At 32.8% G+C, this 16,656-nt stretch overlaps 1 protein-coding gene across 4 annotated transcripts in view; it reads left to right on the top strand.

Moving 5' to 3' along the window:
• LOC122314154 (eIF-2-alpha kinase GCN2) overlaps positions 1-7,898 on the top strand; it is a 67,861-nt gene extending 59,963 nt beyond the window's left edge. For 3 of the 4 annotated variants that reach the window (XM_043129576.1, XM_043129568.1, XM_043129582.1), the window contains 6 exons: positions 4,805-4,912; positions 5,655-5,740; positions 5,843-5,945; positions 6,027-6,149; positions 6,924-7,065; positions 7,222-7,898. In XM_043129576.1, coding sequence (XP_042985510.1) covers positions 4,805-4,912; positions 5,655-5,740; positions 5,843-5,945; positions 6,027-6,149; positions 6,924-7,034 — 531 coding nt within the window. In that variant the 3' untranslated portion in view covers positions 7,035-7,065; positions 7,222-7,898. Of the gene's footprint in view, positions 1-3,577; positions 4,777-4,804; positions 4,913-5,654; positions 5,741-5,842; positions 5,946-6,026; positions 6,150-6,923; positions 7,066-7,221 lie in introns of those variants that run through there. The other variant, XM_043129590.1, reaches the window with a different exon arrangement.
• Positions 7,899-16,656: the final 8,758 nt, after the last annotated feature.

Raw genomic sequence — 16,656 nt, 5'->3', positions numbered from 1 at the left:
ACATTTGTTTATAATAAAATTACTTCTTACTTATAAAAAAAAAATAAACCTAAGCTGTGTTGTTGCAAAATTCTTGGGGCATGTATCGGTAATGAGATGAGATGAGAATTTCGTGAATAGTAGTGAAATTGTTTGTAAATACTAATGAAATGATTTAAGTTAAGATGTTTTTATCTGGTTTTGGGAAAAGAGAAAAAAAAAGTTGAATAAAAATATTATAAAGTTAAACAATTGTTTGAATATAATATTTTAATATTAGTGTTGTTTTGAAATTTAAAAATGTTGTATTGGTTTTTGTATTTTGTTTGGAAGTTTGGAAAATTTGTAATGATTATGTATTGATTAGATGAAAATGTTGAAGATTTGAAATTGAAAAGTATTTTGTGTTTGAGTGATATTTAAGAATGAAATTATGAGAAGTTTTGAGATGAGATGAAATGAGTTGTTTTCAATCCATCTCACTTCCCAAACATGGCCTTAGTGTAATTGGCTGCTTCATCCTTTGTCTTATCTACTCATTCATCTTCTTTAATCTTGGCAAACTACTTTTATCCCTCCTTTGCTCTCTCTCTCTGAGATAATCGCTATAACATGTAGATAGATCTATATTTAACTTGGATATATGCAAATAGCATTTCACCAGAACTTAATTCTAGGTAAGAGCACTAGCATTGGATTATGCATTTGCATATACATCTACGTATTTGCATATAACCTTAAATTGACTGCATTGGATTATGCATATCTAAAAATTTGCATAGCTATGAACAATATTTCTACAAATTTGAAGATGCACTATTCACTTCCAAAATCTTATTTTACTACTTTTTTTCTCTCCTTCCACAAATTTATTTTACTATTCACTCTACAAATGTTATTTTACAAATATAGTAGGTGATAATTACAAAATATATAAAAGTTAATAATTTTAAGAGAACAAATAATAATAATGAAATAAGAATATTTTATTATTATTTTGGCTCAAAGATCATAATTTAATGCATGAGTTTTTCTTGAATGGAAAAATCAATCTCCAAAAGATGTGATTTTGCATATGCATAGAAACCAATACTAGTGCACTAAGTAGGCTTGGCTAAGATCCTTTTAGTTGGAAGCATCAAATAGGTGAAGTCAAAAAAAGGTATACATAAGCCTATAGTAATCATAAGCTGAATATGGTCATTATAATTATTTGAAGCTTTATTTTTAAACTGAGCCAAACGCTAGCCAGTATTCTACAGTTGGGATTGGCTCGCTTTGAGTTGAAATTTGTAATGATTAGATGAAAATGTTAAAGATTTGAAATTGAAAAGTATTTTGTGTTTGAGTGATATTTGAGAATGAAATTATGAGAAGTTTTGAGATGAGATGAGATGAGATGAGATGAGATGTTTTCAACTCATCTCCCTTCCCAAACATGGCCTGTAATCGGCTGCTTCATCCTTTGTCTTATCTACTCATTCATCTTCTTTAATCTTGGCAAACTACTTTTATCCCTTCTTTGCCCTCTACTCTCTCTCTCTCTCTCTCTGTCTCTCTCTCTCTCTCTCTCTCTAAGATAATCGCTATAACATATAGATAGATCTATTTTCAACCTGGATATATGCAAATAGCATTTGACTAGAACTTAATTACAATAGGTGAAGGCAAAAAAGGGTATGCATAAGCCTATAGTAATCATAAGCTGAATATGGTCATTATAATTATTTGAAGCTTTATTTTTAAGCCCAGCCAAACACTAGCCAGTATTATACAGTTGGGATTGGCTCACTTTGATCTTACATTCACGTTGCAAATAATTTGGTAATGAGTTGGCATGTTACTGACCATGAATGTGTATTGGGTGGTGCTACTCCCACCGATGGGGCTCCCGCTAGTAAAATTTTGAGTGTTTTTTATTTTTTTCTTTTTCTTACATGCATTTTTTTAACATTTAAATATTTTAAAAAAAATTCACAACATTACTAAAAAACATTTCTTTAATCACGAAGTAAAAAATAAAAAATAAAAAAAAATCCCAGCGGGAAGCCTAGCATTGTTCATATGTATTTCCTGCCTACATCTCAACTGAGGATGAAAATAATCTGAACATAGTTTTTTATTGAGTCAGTTGGATGTCTATGTTTTCAAAATGAACACATGATAAAATAGCAGCCAAGCATACAAGACAATAATTTTTTCACAAAAGAAAGACCATGAAGTATTCGTCATGGAATGCTGATTTCACTTAACTGGGGTCCCAGGAAGGGTGGTTTGTTTCACTTGTCACCTTAAGCATTTTCTGTATAGAAAAGCAGCTCTCAGTATTCAAACCCATCCACTTTCCTTCAGCAACCTGAGAGTAACCATTGTACCAGAGAATGCCTCTTTTAAATTGAAGCCACACATTATAATAGAAAGTAGTTGGAAGATTTGATTGCAAACTTTTAGTGAAAGAAGGTTAATGAGGATATGACAGAGTGCAGTAATCTGGTTAGGGCTTAAAATAAACAATACTACATGATAGGCAGCTCGAATTCGGCTTGATCAGACTCGAATTCCACTCAATTCGATTATTAAATAGGCTATTCATGAACAAGACATTAGACTCAATTATTAAAGGATACAAGCTTGTATAAAACTTGCCCGACTCGATTAAAGTTAGTGAACATGCTCGTATGATGCTCAGCTCGAATTATTAACTCACTCATATATTTACACACATGTATATAATATATAAAAATACATCATATTAGATATGTATATAGTTCACTATATATATGGTATATGTAGTAGTTGTAATGAATATATGTATGCATACATAATTCAGTATGCTATAAATATAATTGTATAATGTTATAAACTATAAATATACAGATATCTTATACAAGTATAATTGATTTGAGTTGGATAAGAACCAAGTAGCCGTCTTGTAGCCATTTAATTGTATTTGTAAATAATTGTGAAGAATTGTGATTGTTAAGAACAAATTTGTATCAAATTGTACATTATAAGAATGTTTTGTTATTTTATTTTTTTATTTTATTGGATTCAATTTTTTAAAAAAAATTAATAAATGATTTGAGTCTAGTTGAGTGCTCAGTTTGATTTTTAGTCGAGTCTCAATTCAAGTTTGGACATGAGAATGTATTGTTCGAGTTGGGTTCGAAAATCCAATAAAGCTTGATTTTCAGCTCGAGCCTGATTTTTTAATAGTCGAGCCGAGTTTGACCACGCACTACTCGCTCAAACTTGGCTTGATGACAGACCTAAATCTGGTATCTAGTTCTAGTAGGCTTGCCTTTAGTGACTACATGAAAATATTTCATTCAGTTTTATTTTAAGGTTCCTATAATTTCCTAAGAAAGAATAGCAACAAATTTATGTAGTTATTGAAAGTTTGGATCTTATGTTTATGTGTTATTGTTAAGCATGTTAGTTTGTGTTCAATATACATTGTTGCCACCCTTTCTGATGGGTTAGTCGAGCTTCAAGTACAGATGCTTTATAATATGGAATCAAATGTTATTGTCTTTGAAGTCCTTGGTACAAGTCTTGATGATCTCGATTTTGTTACTTTTTGTTTTGCATGTGTAAGGGATGGAGCTGGTTTACTGTTACCGAGCAGACCAAAGATGAGGAGTATTAGTGTGTTAGTGTGTGTTTCCTATCATTCAAGGATCCCTTCTTGATAGTTTAAGCTTTCGGGACTGATGGTTTACTGCATGATGAAAAGCACATTATTGTAATAGCAATTAGAGTTTTTGGCATTGGTGTCAACCTTCACCTTTGTAGACAATTACTTGATGATTATAGAAGATAATGACATCCAGATTTGAACATGAGGATTTAGCGGAAATTCACTAAAGAGTTGATTGCACAAAATAAGAAAGGAGTATACAGTTTGGCCTTGCTTGTTCATTTTAGCCCCATTTTGTTTATCAATAACTATATTTCCGCATTTGGTCTGTTTGTTCATCTTTTACATCAGCCAGTCAAAAACCCAAGGGAAACCAAGCCAACACCTGCGAAGAACCTCTTACTGTTTGATTATGCCTTTCATCGAAATATTATTTACAGAAACACCCGTAAGCATAACTGCTTTTTTGGAGGTGTATCAACAACCAAAAATAATTAAAAGCATAGAGGCATCCCAAGTTATACTGCAATATTAACACAGCCCTTGTTGGGCAAAGGACTAGTAGTGATGTGTAATACAACAGCAATTTCTACAACCAGCTGGCGCAGACTCAGAAAGAAAATGCATACATCAAACACACCATGGCTATACAGCCATACTAGCACTGTCTATCAGTACATAGACATTTTCAAAATCAGCTATTGTCAAAGATTTTAGTAAGAAGTGAGCCCTGTAGCAACCAACTGTTATGTTAAGTTTTCTGCAGTCCTTTTACAGGTTATATCAGCTTCTGACGCAAAGGCTTACCTCATGCAGAACTATACCATCATGTTTGCACTCTACAGCATAGTTCTAGGCATTTCTCTCCCCCCAAGCCTAATTTACAGCAACAGAAAGCACAATTTTGCTTACAAGATTTTGATATGCTTTTCCTTTTGAGTATTGGTCCATAGAACAGTGTCATTCCAACTTTTCACCACGCAAGGAATATTACACTTCTGGTTTAGGGTTCTCATGCATTTACATATACTCGAATATATAATTTTTTTTTTCCCTAACAAATGAAGCATTTTACATTTTTGTTTTTTTTTTGTTTTTTGTGCATCCAAAATCTCTTACAACAATATAAAAACTAGAATCTTTTTGTGAATATGGTTTTAACTATGTTGCACTCTTATTGCCAAGGTATATTTAATAAAGGAGAACAATCCTGGATCACTTATTGATGGTGCATTGCTTGCTGCTGGTGGCCGATATGACTATCTGCTTCACCAACTGTGGGGTCATGAATATGTACGTTGTTACCATTAGTTTATTTGGTTACTTTGTATTTTCCATGAATTCTGTATGTATGCATGAGCGCACAGATTTCACACAGTATAAACAGAAATTTTTGTTTTCTTTCAGATGCTCATTTTGGTTCTACCTATTGTAGAAATAATTTATTGGAGGAAATACATTATGCACCTTCAAACTACCATAATTTTTTTTCTTGATTTTGCATAATTTCAAATTTTATCCCTACTATCAAATAAAAATACAATATATTGTTAATGATGAAAGCCAAGGAAGTGGTTGGACTCAGCCACACCAACCGAGTAACCCCAGCCATCCTCATCAAGCTCAACCCCATACATGGTCCTGCTGCCTGGCAGCAGAGGCTGGGCTGGATGTATGACTCCCCCCCCCCCCCCCCCCCTTTCTCTCTCCCCCCCGGGGCGGCTCCGGGTCTCCATGGCTAATAGACAGACAAAGCCTTGGCTATGGGTCACCAACATGGAGGTTACTTTAGACTTTCATTCTGTTTGATTTAACGTAGGAGGAGGTAGAGAGAGAGAGAGAGAGAGAGAGAGAGAGAGAGAGAGAGAGGATGCAAATTTCTGAAATGTGATGGTTTACAGTGTAAATTGAAGAAATGATGGTAGTTTGGGTATGCAAAATATAATTACCCATATTGAAATATTGAATAAACTTTGATTTGAAAATTATATTAACTCTGCTCCATTAGTTACTTCTCATTTTTTTCATATTCCAGAAAACAAGTCCTCCAGGTGCTGTTGGGACTAGCCTTGCATTAGAGACGATAATTCAGCATTCGTCAATAGATTTTAAACCAACTAGGTGCAATGTCCTTTACCTCTTACATTACATTCTCTTAGTCTATTTCATTTCCACTAGCCCATAAGTCTTGGCTCATCATATAAGGTGTATTTACATTTGCAGAATTGATTCTAGCACCATTATTCTTGTTTGTTCACGAGGAGGAGGTGGTCTGTTGGTAGAGCGCATGGAACTTGTTGCTGAATTGTGGAAGGAGAACATCAAGGTTTGAACATTAACTTTAAGAAAAATAGTCTCCTTTAAGTTGCTTAACTGTTGCTTTTGGCTTTCTGGCTGTGTCAATCAGGCTGAGTTTGTACCTGCACCTGATCCAAGCCTTACAGAGCAGTATGAATATGCAAATGAGCATGATATAAAATGTCTTGTCATCCTAACAGACACGGATGTATCTCAAACGGGTTCTGTCAAGGTGATACTTCTGTCTGGAAGTCCATTTCTGAATTTACTATCTTGTAATGATATTTCATTAAAGTAATGTAACAGAGTAGCCTGTCAATTAACTTAATGAAAGGATATTGTTACTTATATCGCATAAACATCAAACTGTCATGACTTCCTGAAATTACCTAATGGTCGCCCCTTTTTCTACCTTGACTCCCATGAATTGCAACTCGTGGCTTTCGTTCTCTATTTTCTGTTGGCACTGTAGGCTGGAACAAAAGCTGGGGTGTTAGAGATGAGGTGAGTGAGAAGTTGGTAGCTAGTTCAATTGGAGTGGTTTTACAAATCAGTTGGGAAAATATACGGCAAACACCTATATATGGAAGCATCTTTAATTTGAACCCTTGACCTCCGGACACACAACTAGCAGTAGTACACATTTTCATAATGGTTAAAATGGCTTATTGAACTCTAGATCCTTTTCAATGAAAATCTGCAATAATAATTTTGAGAGTTCTTAGTATGGATCAAGAGGAGATAAGTGCAGCCTAACCTTCAAGGCAATGTTAACTCTCTTTTTTATAACGGACACACTGATGGTGTTCTTGCTTCCCAAATGTTCATGCACCAGTTATCAAACTTTCCAATCATCTGAGATTTTCTTTTGACTTGAGTCCATCTTGGTCGTGTTGGTCTTTAGTTTGCTCTCACTATTTTCATGTTAACTTTAAGAAGCTTCTTTTAAGTAGAAATATGCATGATCATACCTGTGAAGATGTATAATGCTTAATTGCATCTCCAGGTTCGTCATCTTGAACTCAGAAAGGAGAAGAAGGTTGAAAGAGAGATCCTAGTCAGATTTCTATTGGCCGCGATGGCAACACAATTTAGAAACCCCTCAATTTGGAATTAGGCCTGTCTCTCTCAATGCAATACGTTTTCAGGTTCGTAAATCACAGTGCTTCTCTTTTTCTTTCATTTTAAAATGCTTTGAAATGATATTAATGGTCTTCTGAACTGTCATTATCGGTTGTCTAATTGAGAAGTCATTATTTAGTTTATTATAATCAATTAATCTACTGTTGCAATCACTGTCACAGTTCATACTTCTTTCTACGACAGCCCCTTCTGTTTCAAGAGGGCCAGACTATTACCGGAAGTCATCAGTCGTATTCCCGTTGGCCACATCAGTCGTATTAGTGTTGCAATCATGTTTGTTTGGGTTTTCTCCTAAAGAATGTGTAGTTTCTTCCGCTTCATAGTTTAAAGCCACATATTATTGGAGTAAATATGAAATGTTACGGTAGTCAGTTGAATAGGATTAGCTGGTGAGTTAGGACGGTTTTTCTTTCTTAATGTACATAGTTCTAAGCTGTAATACATCGTCGTGGGGAGATGAACAAAGGGAAGAAGGAACCATGTCGGCAGGAAGAAGGGAAATTTAGGAGAATAAGAACTGAACTGGGTTAAAGGCCGTGAGAGGTTTGGGTAATCCTGAAGCTATGTTGCAGATGTGAGGCTTATAATCCAAGTGGGCTTCGGGCTCTCTGAAGGGCTAAGGCTTTATTTTATCCTACCATTTCTTTAGTTATTTTCTTGCTTTTGTTTTGAGGCCCACGGGCGGTTTGTAAGGGGACTTCTAATCTAGTTAAATACGTAAAGGGGGAGGAAAATGTATCTAGACTATTCCCAGAGTTTGTTCTGAATCTTGTGGAGGCGCTCTCCCTTGAAGAAAGCAGTTATCAACACTATTTCAATATAGTTTATCATTTTCATCCGTTCTCCCTGTTCATTACCTCGATTCATCACTGTTTTCTATAGAATAGTATTACATTAGCTTCTCCCAAGTTGATGTGTATGGGATTAATGTTGATAGCACTATAAATAAAGTTCTACCTTACTTTGTCTGAATATATAAACTAGGTACATTGGTTGTAATCATGACTACCTCATAGTTTAACCTTTTGCACTATGCATGGTTCTTTCTTCTTCGACTTTGCTAGTACAGTGTGACATGGTTAAGAGAAAGGTCTTGAGAGAGAGAGAGACAGAGACAGAGAGATGACAGATAATTTAAATACAGTGTCGACTTTTCTCATGTTGTGCTGCTATTTTTATTACTCTCAAAACTGGGGTTATTTTGCTCCTAGGGGTTTGTGTATTCCAGAGTCCACACTTTCAAAAGTTTGATTTCGACACATTTGAGATTGCCAAATGTGCGGGAGTTCCTCTATTCAATCATTTTCCTTCTTCTTGTTGGTGGATATCTCACTTGTACACATCTTCTCTTTATTTCTCGAGCCTAGTGAGTTAGACAGAGTTCAAAAATGTCAAATTTTTTATCATACATGATTGAGTTGTGAAAACTAATGTTGACTGATCGAGGCTGCACGGATGACCATGTTACCAGATGAGCTACTTTGTTAGACTTCTCTAAAGGTGAATTTACTCCATAACGTAAAAAGAGAGCCCTGTTTCAATATTGATTCAAGTATAATATACATAGAGTACAAGATTCAAGTATAATAGTTTGAAAATTTTGTATTTAAATTATGTTTGAGAATAAGATGATATGAGATAAAATAAAATTAAATGAGAATTTTGTGTTTCATCTCATGCTCCAAAATTGTCCATGGTTTATTTGACTAAGAAAAGAAAATAAGAGTGAGTTAATTATCCTCCCTCGAAGATAGCTAATTTAAATGGGATTCCAAAAATTATTATGTACATTTATTTGTTCTATTTTCTTTCTATAAATGATATAGTCATAAAGAGATTTTTTTACAAAAGTTAACTCATAAGCTAGCGTGACTTCGTATGATCCATTTTTTATTGGAACCGGGTGTTCGGGGGAATAAGGAATAAGGACTTGACATTATTACATTGCACACAAACTCTATTGTTATTTACTTGTATATTTTCTTCTTAACATCAGGACTTAATAATATAATTATCTTGCTTACTGACTTTCTTGTTATCTATTTAGTTTTCTTGAACTTCAATAACACAAAAACTAAATACAATAAGCTATAAAAATAATATATATAAGAAATTACCTTAATTTTAGTGGAATGGAGAGTCTTATAAAGAGTATTTTTGTCTTTGCATACATATTTCTATTAAAATTAACGGTGATTGTTGTGGATGAGTTTGAATAACAATGAAAATTCAGATTAGGATTCAAGATGCACTGCATAAATGACAATGAGGTGGTAGCTCTTTTAATTTTTAATTTTTAAATCATTTTTTGTTATTTCAATAAATGTAGAGTTTGGTTTTATTAATAAAAATGTTGACATTTTTCAGATTTTAGGTTTTTTATGTTTAACATTAAACATATATTTGATAAAGCGACCAATTTGATCAATCTTACTACTACTACTTCAAAGAGAAAAGGTTCAACTGGGAAGTTTAAAAAGCAACTTGACTTCAAGGCTTGGTTTATTTTCTTCTCTCAGTTTATCTTATTATTATAACTTTTTTAAAATTTTCATACAAAATAAAATAAATAATTTAACTTTTTCAAATTTTAAAATAAAAATAATAGTAAAAAAATATATTCTAATAATATATTATTTAACTTTTAACTTTAAATCTCAACTCATATGTAAAAATAAACGAGGTAAATGCCCGTTTAGGAACACAAATGTTTTTATGTATTATAAGATATTCTCAATTATTTCATTTCTAAACCTCACTTAACTATAGAATATTTTTCAATTTTAAATTTTTAACTTTTTTATTTAATCATTACAATTTTTTCAAACATAACACAAAAAGCAATATAGTTTTTTCAAGTTTCAAAACAAAAGTAATATTAAGAAATTATATTTAAATAATTTTTTTAATTTTATAATATTTTTATTCAATTTCTTATTTCTTATTTTTTTGAAATTTAATAAAGTATCTTAACTCAAAAAGAATTTCATTACTATTTATTTATATTTTGAAGTATTTTTAATATCTAAACCTGCCCTAAACATGAACCAATTTTGTAGTATTTCTCTTAATTAGGAAGAGCACTAACAATTAGTAAAAAATCTAACCCTCTACCAAACTGCATCATAGATTAGAGATCATCTATGGTTTCTATCCCACTCGAAAAGCTTAGAGGAAGAGACAGATACTAAATAATTTATTAAGATATGTAAAAATACACTAAAGATTCGTGTAAAGATCAATAAATATTACAAGTTCTACTTTATATATTTATCTCTTTTTCGTATAGCCCTCTCGTACAAGAATTAGAAAATCTTGATCAGCGGTTGGCCATTAACTAACTTTAAATGCATAATAATATTGACAATTTTTTTTTTTTTTTTTTTTTTTCCCTAACGCGCGCGCACTGATTTTCTTGCACTCGATCGTCTCTGTCATCACTCTTTCATATGAAGGGCACAGCGTAAAAAAGTGCTAGTAAGCTTTTGAATCATTTTATTTCCTTCTCTACTATAAAAATGTTTTAATAACATTTTGATACGAACCCACAAAATTGTAATTCTTTGAACCTACAATCAATTTAAAAGCTCATATAAAAAAGTCAAAATCAAGTCAATAGATGAAAGAATCTAGACCAGTTGAGAAACTCGATTTAAGAACCTAAATTATATTAAAATCTAGATTCATTGAAGAACATGTCTCAAAAACTTAGATTACAAAGCAGAAATGTCACAAAAGTTGTGATTTACTTTTAATAAGTTCAAAAATTTAAGAAGAATAAGAGGAGATAAAACTCAACTCATAATGAATATTTACCAAATTGTCTAACCTTGATGTGGGCAACCAAAAATGTTTAAATACTCTCTAACAAAAATAACTCTAGGCCAAAATAAGACCCTTTTCCAAAAATATCCTTAAGTGAATAGTGCCGCACTACAATATCGTGAATAGTGTTGTGCTACATTAATTTCTTGAAACCTTAATTCAACAAAATAATAATTTTTCCAATATGACCTTAAGTCATTCTCATAATAAATCTAATTATTCTAAACTAATAAAATAAGCTATTTAAATCAATTAAACAAGTTGAAAGCCTTCAAGTGCCCAAGGTCTTTAAGTCATGTTGCTTCCTTCCATAGCTTGTATAAAAATTGATCAAAACTGGTTCTCCTCCTTTCAAGCCCATCTTCAGAGTTAGACTCTTGCTAGCTTCATCCCAAGTAGATTTTATTAATCTTTGCATTACCTCATTGATCTTCTTGCCTCTTAATCGAGTAATAGGTCTATCTAAAACTTGCAATGGATCTTTAAGACTAGGTCCATCTTGGAGCCCATCACATTTTCACTCTCCCTTTCTTTTCGGCTTTACAAAAAGTGCTTTGATATGTTGTAAAGACATCTCCTTCAAGCAGGAAGTAAGTCATTTGCTCATTGCATCAATGCCCAAATCTTTCTAACGCATATCTTAAGATGAAATTTGAATTATCTTGAAAAAGTGACATCTCCTTCAAGCAGGAAGTAACTCATTTGCTCATTGCATCAATACCCAAATCTTTCTAACACATATCTTAAGATGAAATTTGAATTATCTTGAAAAAGTTGAGCAGGCGATGGAAACTGTGAGACTTCGTGAGAGGAGTCATGGCAGAGCGAAATAGATGCACTTCACGGTTCTCTGCAATATGGAAATAGAGGTTATAAGAAATTAAAACCATACAAGTTTACTCTACTTCTGCCAATTCGTCCATGGATCTCTTTATTTGGAGCAAATAGCTAGAGATATCAGTCTGACTGAGAACAAAGATCGGTGCCACGAAAGCAAGACATACCCATTGACATTCGAAGCTCAGTTTTGGGTTCTTACCTCACTAGATCATACGATTTGTTCATAAATAAAAATATCAGTTAAACAAAAGATATGAAAAATGATAGTTGTCAGAATTAGTTTTTGATAGTAAAGATAGTTTGGACTTTATAATTTTCCTATAGAACTTAACATAAACAAAACATGCTAGCCTTGTTTGGCTACAAATAATAATAATAATAATAATAATAATAATAATAATAATAATAATAATAATTATTGAACATTGATCAACTTTTCTCGTAACTTTATTCTTTTCAAATATTACTTAGGCCCAGTTTGAAATGAAAGATGGTCTCATCTTAATTCAATATTCAAATATTATAATCACAAACATTTTTCAATTTTAAATCTTCAATGTTTCCAAACATTCTTGGTAACTAAATATGGCAATAAGAAGAAAGCAGATAATTTTCAGTAAGAAAAGCAGTGAATCTATTCGTTGGAAGTAGCAATCATAACATATGTGAAAGGATTTCAAGTAATGATCGTAACTACATTCTATTGGGAACAAATATTTCATATCACACGTTAGTTTATAAGGTTTTTTTTTTTTCCCCTAAGCAATCAAATTTCATTAAAATAAAAGATGATACGTGTTAGGGGGTTGTGGTTCCCCAAAAAATACCCCAATACAATAACCACAATGCAAAAGTTGAAAAAAAAAATTAGAAAGGGATTTTGATATCAATTTATTTGTCACAACCCAAGTCTTAGAAAGAAGTTACCGTCTTAAGAGACAGTCTGAAGGTAAGCTACCGCTAGAGACGGTATAAGCAGATACACTGCAATCCGTTGTCTTGAGAAATTTTTTAGAGAGATCTTTGGTCCCTCCAACAAGATCAAGGGTTAGGGAAAACAATAATTTGGATAGACTGGCATCGAAAGAACAGATCTGTGACTAAGGGACAGTCAACCCATGCCTCTGAAGTGGCGCATGAGGGCTACATGCTGGTGGGATTGAGGTGGGATCGTCCCAATATGAAGGATCGAATGGAGGAGAATCTATTGGTGTGGCACATGTATCCGACAGAGTTGTCAGAGGGCAATGACGCGTGAAGACCACGTGCAAAAACAAGATGCGCGTGAGGTCCAAGCACCAACATTTTGGTCATGGCTCTACGTCATCCCAGTAGATTGGCGGTAGGGGAACGTCATAGTGGGGCGTGTAACAGCCCATTAGAAATTCAATTGTGGAATTTCTATTGACTTTAGGAACCTCATGAAGACTCTATAAGTTTTCACAAATCCATTAATTATATAAGTTTTAGTCTAACTACATAGTTAGTGTTATTATTTACTATGGTATCAGAAGTGTGTTTTGATTATTGGAGATAGTTAGAAGTGTCAAAATGTATTATGGTTTGTGCTATTAGACTCGGAGGGTCATTTAAGGTCTTACGGAGTAATAACACTTTTTCATATTTTCGGACGAAACATCAGTTTAAAATTATGGATATTATTGGATAAAAATATCTTAAGTTAATTTTGTGGATATTATTGGATACAAATATCTTAACCTAATTTCGTGAATATTATTAGGTAAAAAATATCTTGAGATGATTTTTGTAGATATTATCTTGGTCTGAAATTTTTATGAAGTATTGTTAACATGTGTATATGATTATTGGTTGAGGATTTGTTGCATGATTAAAGATTATGATGAAATATTTTCTTAGATCTAGAAACTTAGAAACTGGAAGAGGAAAAACAGTTTCTGTTTTGAAAAAATTTAACTCTTTTGTGGTCTAAACCTATTTCAATGGCTTTAATGATTTTATTGAAGGATCTTAAACCTCTTATATACATGTTATAATATTATTTTGAAGATATTTTATGTTAGTTTCAAAGATATGAAATTTTATGCAAAGAGATGTTCGGATAGGCCAAAGTGTGGATGTTCTTGACTCAATTTATGTTTTGGTTAATGTTTAACAATGTTATCTTGAATTAGAAACTTATATATGTTTTAGGACATCTTTTTAAATCATGTGATGGTTTGATTTGAAGATCACATCTTTATAAGTCATAGATCAAAAGATTAATCAAAACAAGTTAGAAACAAAAATCAATGGAAATAGCATATGGGAATTTCGGCCCTATGGAGTTTTATAGTTGTGATTAGTTTTAAATTTTTCTAAATTGATATTTGAGTTGAGGATAAAATTTACATGAGACATGTAAATTTTGATAACTTTTGGAGTTAGTATGCAAAATTCTTAAGTTATGGGTAAAACGGTCATTTTCCTACATGTAGAGAGTAAAATGGAAATTTTACTCTTTAAGTTAGTATTTTCCATATTTCAAATTATTAGTGATTTAGTTCTAACTTTTAGAATCACTAATTACAGTTCCTCGTGATCGTGCTTGAGGTTTTATAAGAAACGCGGAGATCGAGGTAAGTTAGTTTTTAACTTACTAGCAGTCTAGCGTGTGTGCTAAGTAAAGGAACTATAGTGTATGTATGTGTATTATCATATATGTCATGCCATGCCAAGTTATCACGTAATTGTCTGTTATACAGAATTTATTCTGTCATTAATTTTTATCTGTTATATAATATATTCTGTCATATATTGCTATACATTACAAGTACGTCATGCTAAGTATGTCATCTATTACATGTATGTCAAGTCATGTAATATTCACTGTTGCAAGTATGTCATGTTAAATATGTTATCTATTATATGTTATGCCATGTTACGAAATGTTTCTATCTCAAGTTGGTCATGTATTTCAAGTTATGTTCAAGTCACATTATGTTACGTCAGGGCTTCAGTCATTTCGTATTCCAGTCACGTTTCATCTTGATTACTTATGTATGGGGTCACAGCAATTGTGACACATACACTACGTGAGACACAGCAATTGTGACACGTAAAATACATGGGGCCACAACAACTGTGGAGTATGTATTTACACATAGAATACATGGGACCACAACAACTGTGGAGTATGTATTTAACTGCATTGTGACGTATAAAATATATGGAACCACAACAACTTTGGAGTATGTATTTACACGTAAAACACATGGAGCCACAACAACTGTGGAGTATGTATTTTTCATGTTAAGTCAAGTTTCAGAACAAGCTCATGTTAAGTCAAGTTTCAGATCAAATTTATATCAAGTCAAGTTCAACTCACGTTTCAATTTAAGTTATGTCAATTATGATATGTTGTACGTCAAGTTATGCTTTAACTACTTATGAATTTAATTTTGCATTCATGTTTTCACTGTCATTCATGCATCATTTGCCTGTATGGAAGTTTTTTGTTAACTTGCTGAGATTTGTAATCAAATCTCACTATGATAGTCTCAACTACCATTCCTCCCAAATGATAGATCTTGTTATAAGACCTGAAGGAGAATCAGGAGTTGACCAACTAGACACAGTTGACTGAGCGACGGTACGACGTCAATGTCAATATAGTATTTAACGTAAATTACTACTTGTACGATGGAGTTGCATCTCCAGTACTTTTTGGATTACAACTATTTTGGATCAGTGTTGTGATCTTAGTTATTCAATGGGTCTTTATATATAAAGATGTTTTAAGCATTTGAGATATTTCAATTTGGTGCATAGTATTTCTAAAGAAAAAAATTTATCTGCTGCGAATATTGCATAATTTTAGATGCATGTTAGGAACATTGCATCTTATATGTCATGAACGGGGGCAGGTAACCTTGTGCTGCATGTCTCGACGCTTCAAATGTCCGTCCGATCCCAAACGAAATTTGGGAGCATCACAAGGCGCATGTCAACTTTTCATGGCCGGGATGCAACAGATCTGAGAAAATCTGAATTGGCGAAAATAAACTACCTTATATGCATATTCACATATGGCTAATGGAAAGGAAAAGGAAAAGGAAAAGGAAAATGAAAGGGAAAAGGAAAAGGAGATGAAAAGGAAGGTAGAGCCTCTGGCAAAACTGAATGGAAATATGATTTTTTTTTTTCTAGAGAGAAGTCAGAGATTATCTTTCTAGAAAAAAATAAAAGTATCTTGGGGTTATGAGTTAGTTAAACAATAAAAGATTTAGTTTGTCATGTTAGCCAAAAACGAGATTTAAAGAATAAAGTAAGCTTTTGCTAAACACCTTATGTCCTATATGAAATAAATAAACAGTTTTTCTAGGGTAGTTGAACCGCGCAAATGGTGGGCAATCGGCTCATGTCAAACGTTGCTTTGAGAGAGAGAGAGGGGGAGAGAGAGAGAAAGAGAATAAATGCAAGAAAAGAAATCTGAAAAGAGATTCTGCATGGGTTTTGGCTTGTTCTTCAAGCAAACGAAATATACAAAACCCATCTTACATTCGTACGGTCTAAGACTTGTTCTTCAAATAGAGATTCAGAGTTTGTTCACATTGTGCTTTGGCTTTGTGTGTTTCAGCATGGTCGTCTTCTTCATGTGTTCTTCACATTGTGCATTGAAACAAAGTAGAGAAAAATTGGATTTGGAAGTCATCTTTGTCTTCAGCATCGTCTGTTTCCATACTTGGTAGATCTCTTCTTGTTGGAACATTTGGTGCAAACTGGTAAGAGCTTCGTGTGGGTCTTCTCCATGGGCAACTTCATTTAAGGTTCATTGGTAAGATGTCTACATCTCATTGTGTAAAAGAAAGCTTTGATAGCTGTTAGTAGAAGGAAAAAACCAATTTTTTTGTTATCTTCCATCACACTACTTAAAATTATATAAAATTTAATTAAAATTTCAAATAAATTTT

Source organism: Carya illinoinensis, chromosome 1 (genome assembly GCF_018687715.1).
Source record: "Carya illinoinensis cultivar Pawnee chromosome 1, C.illinoinensisPawnee_v1, whole genome shotgun sequence".
NCBI classification, from domain to species: domain Eukaryota; kingdom Viridiplantae; phylum Streptophyta; class Magnoliopsida; order Fagales; family Juglandaceae; genus Carya; species Carya illinoinensis.
Note: the sequence above shows the minus strand (reverse complement) of the source record. Positions and strands in the feature narration are given on the sequence as shown.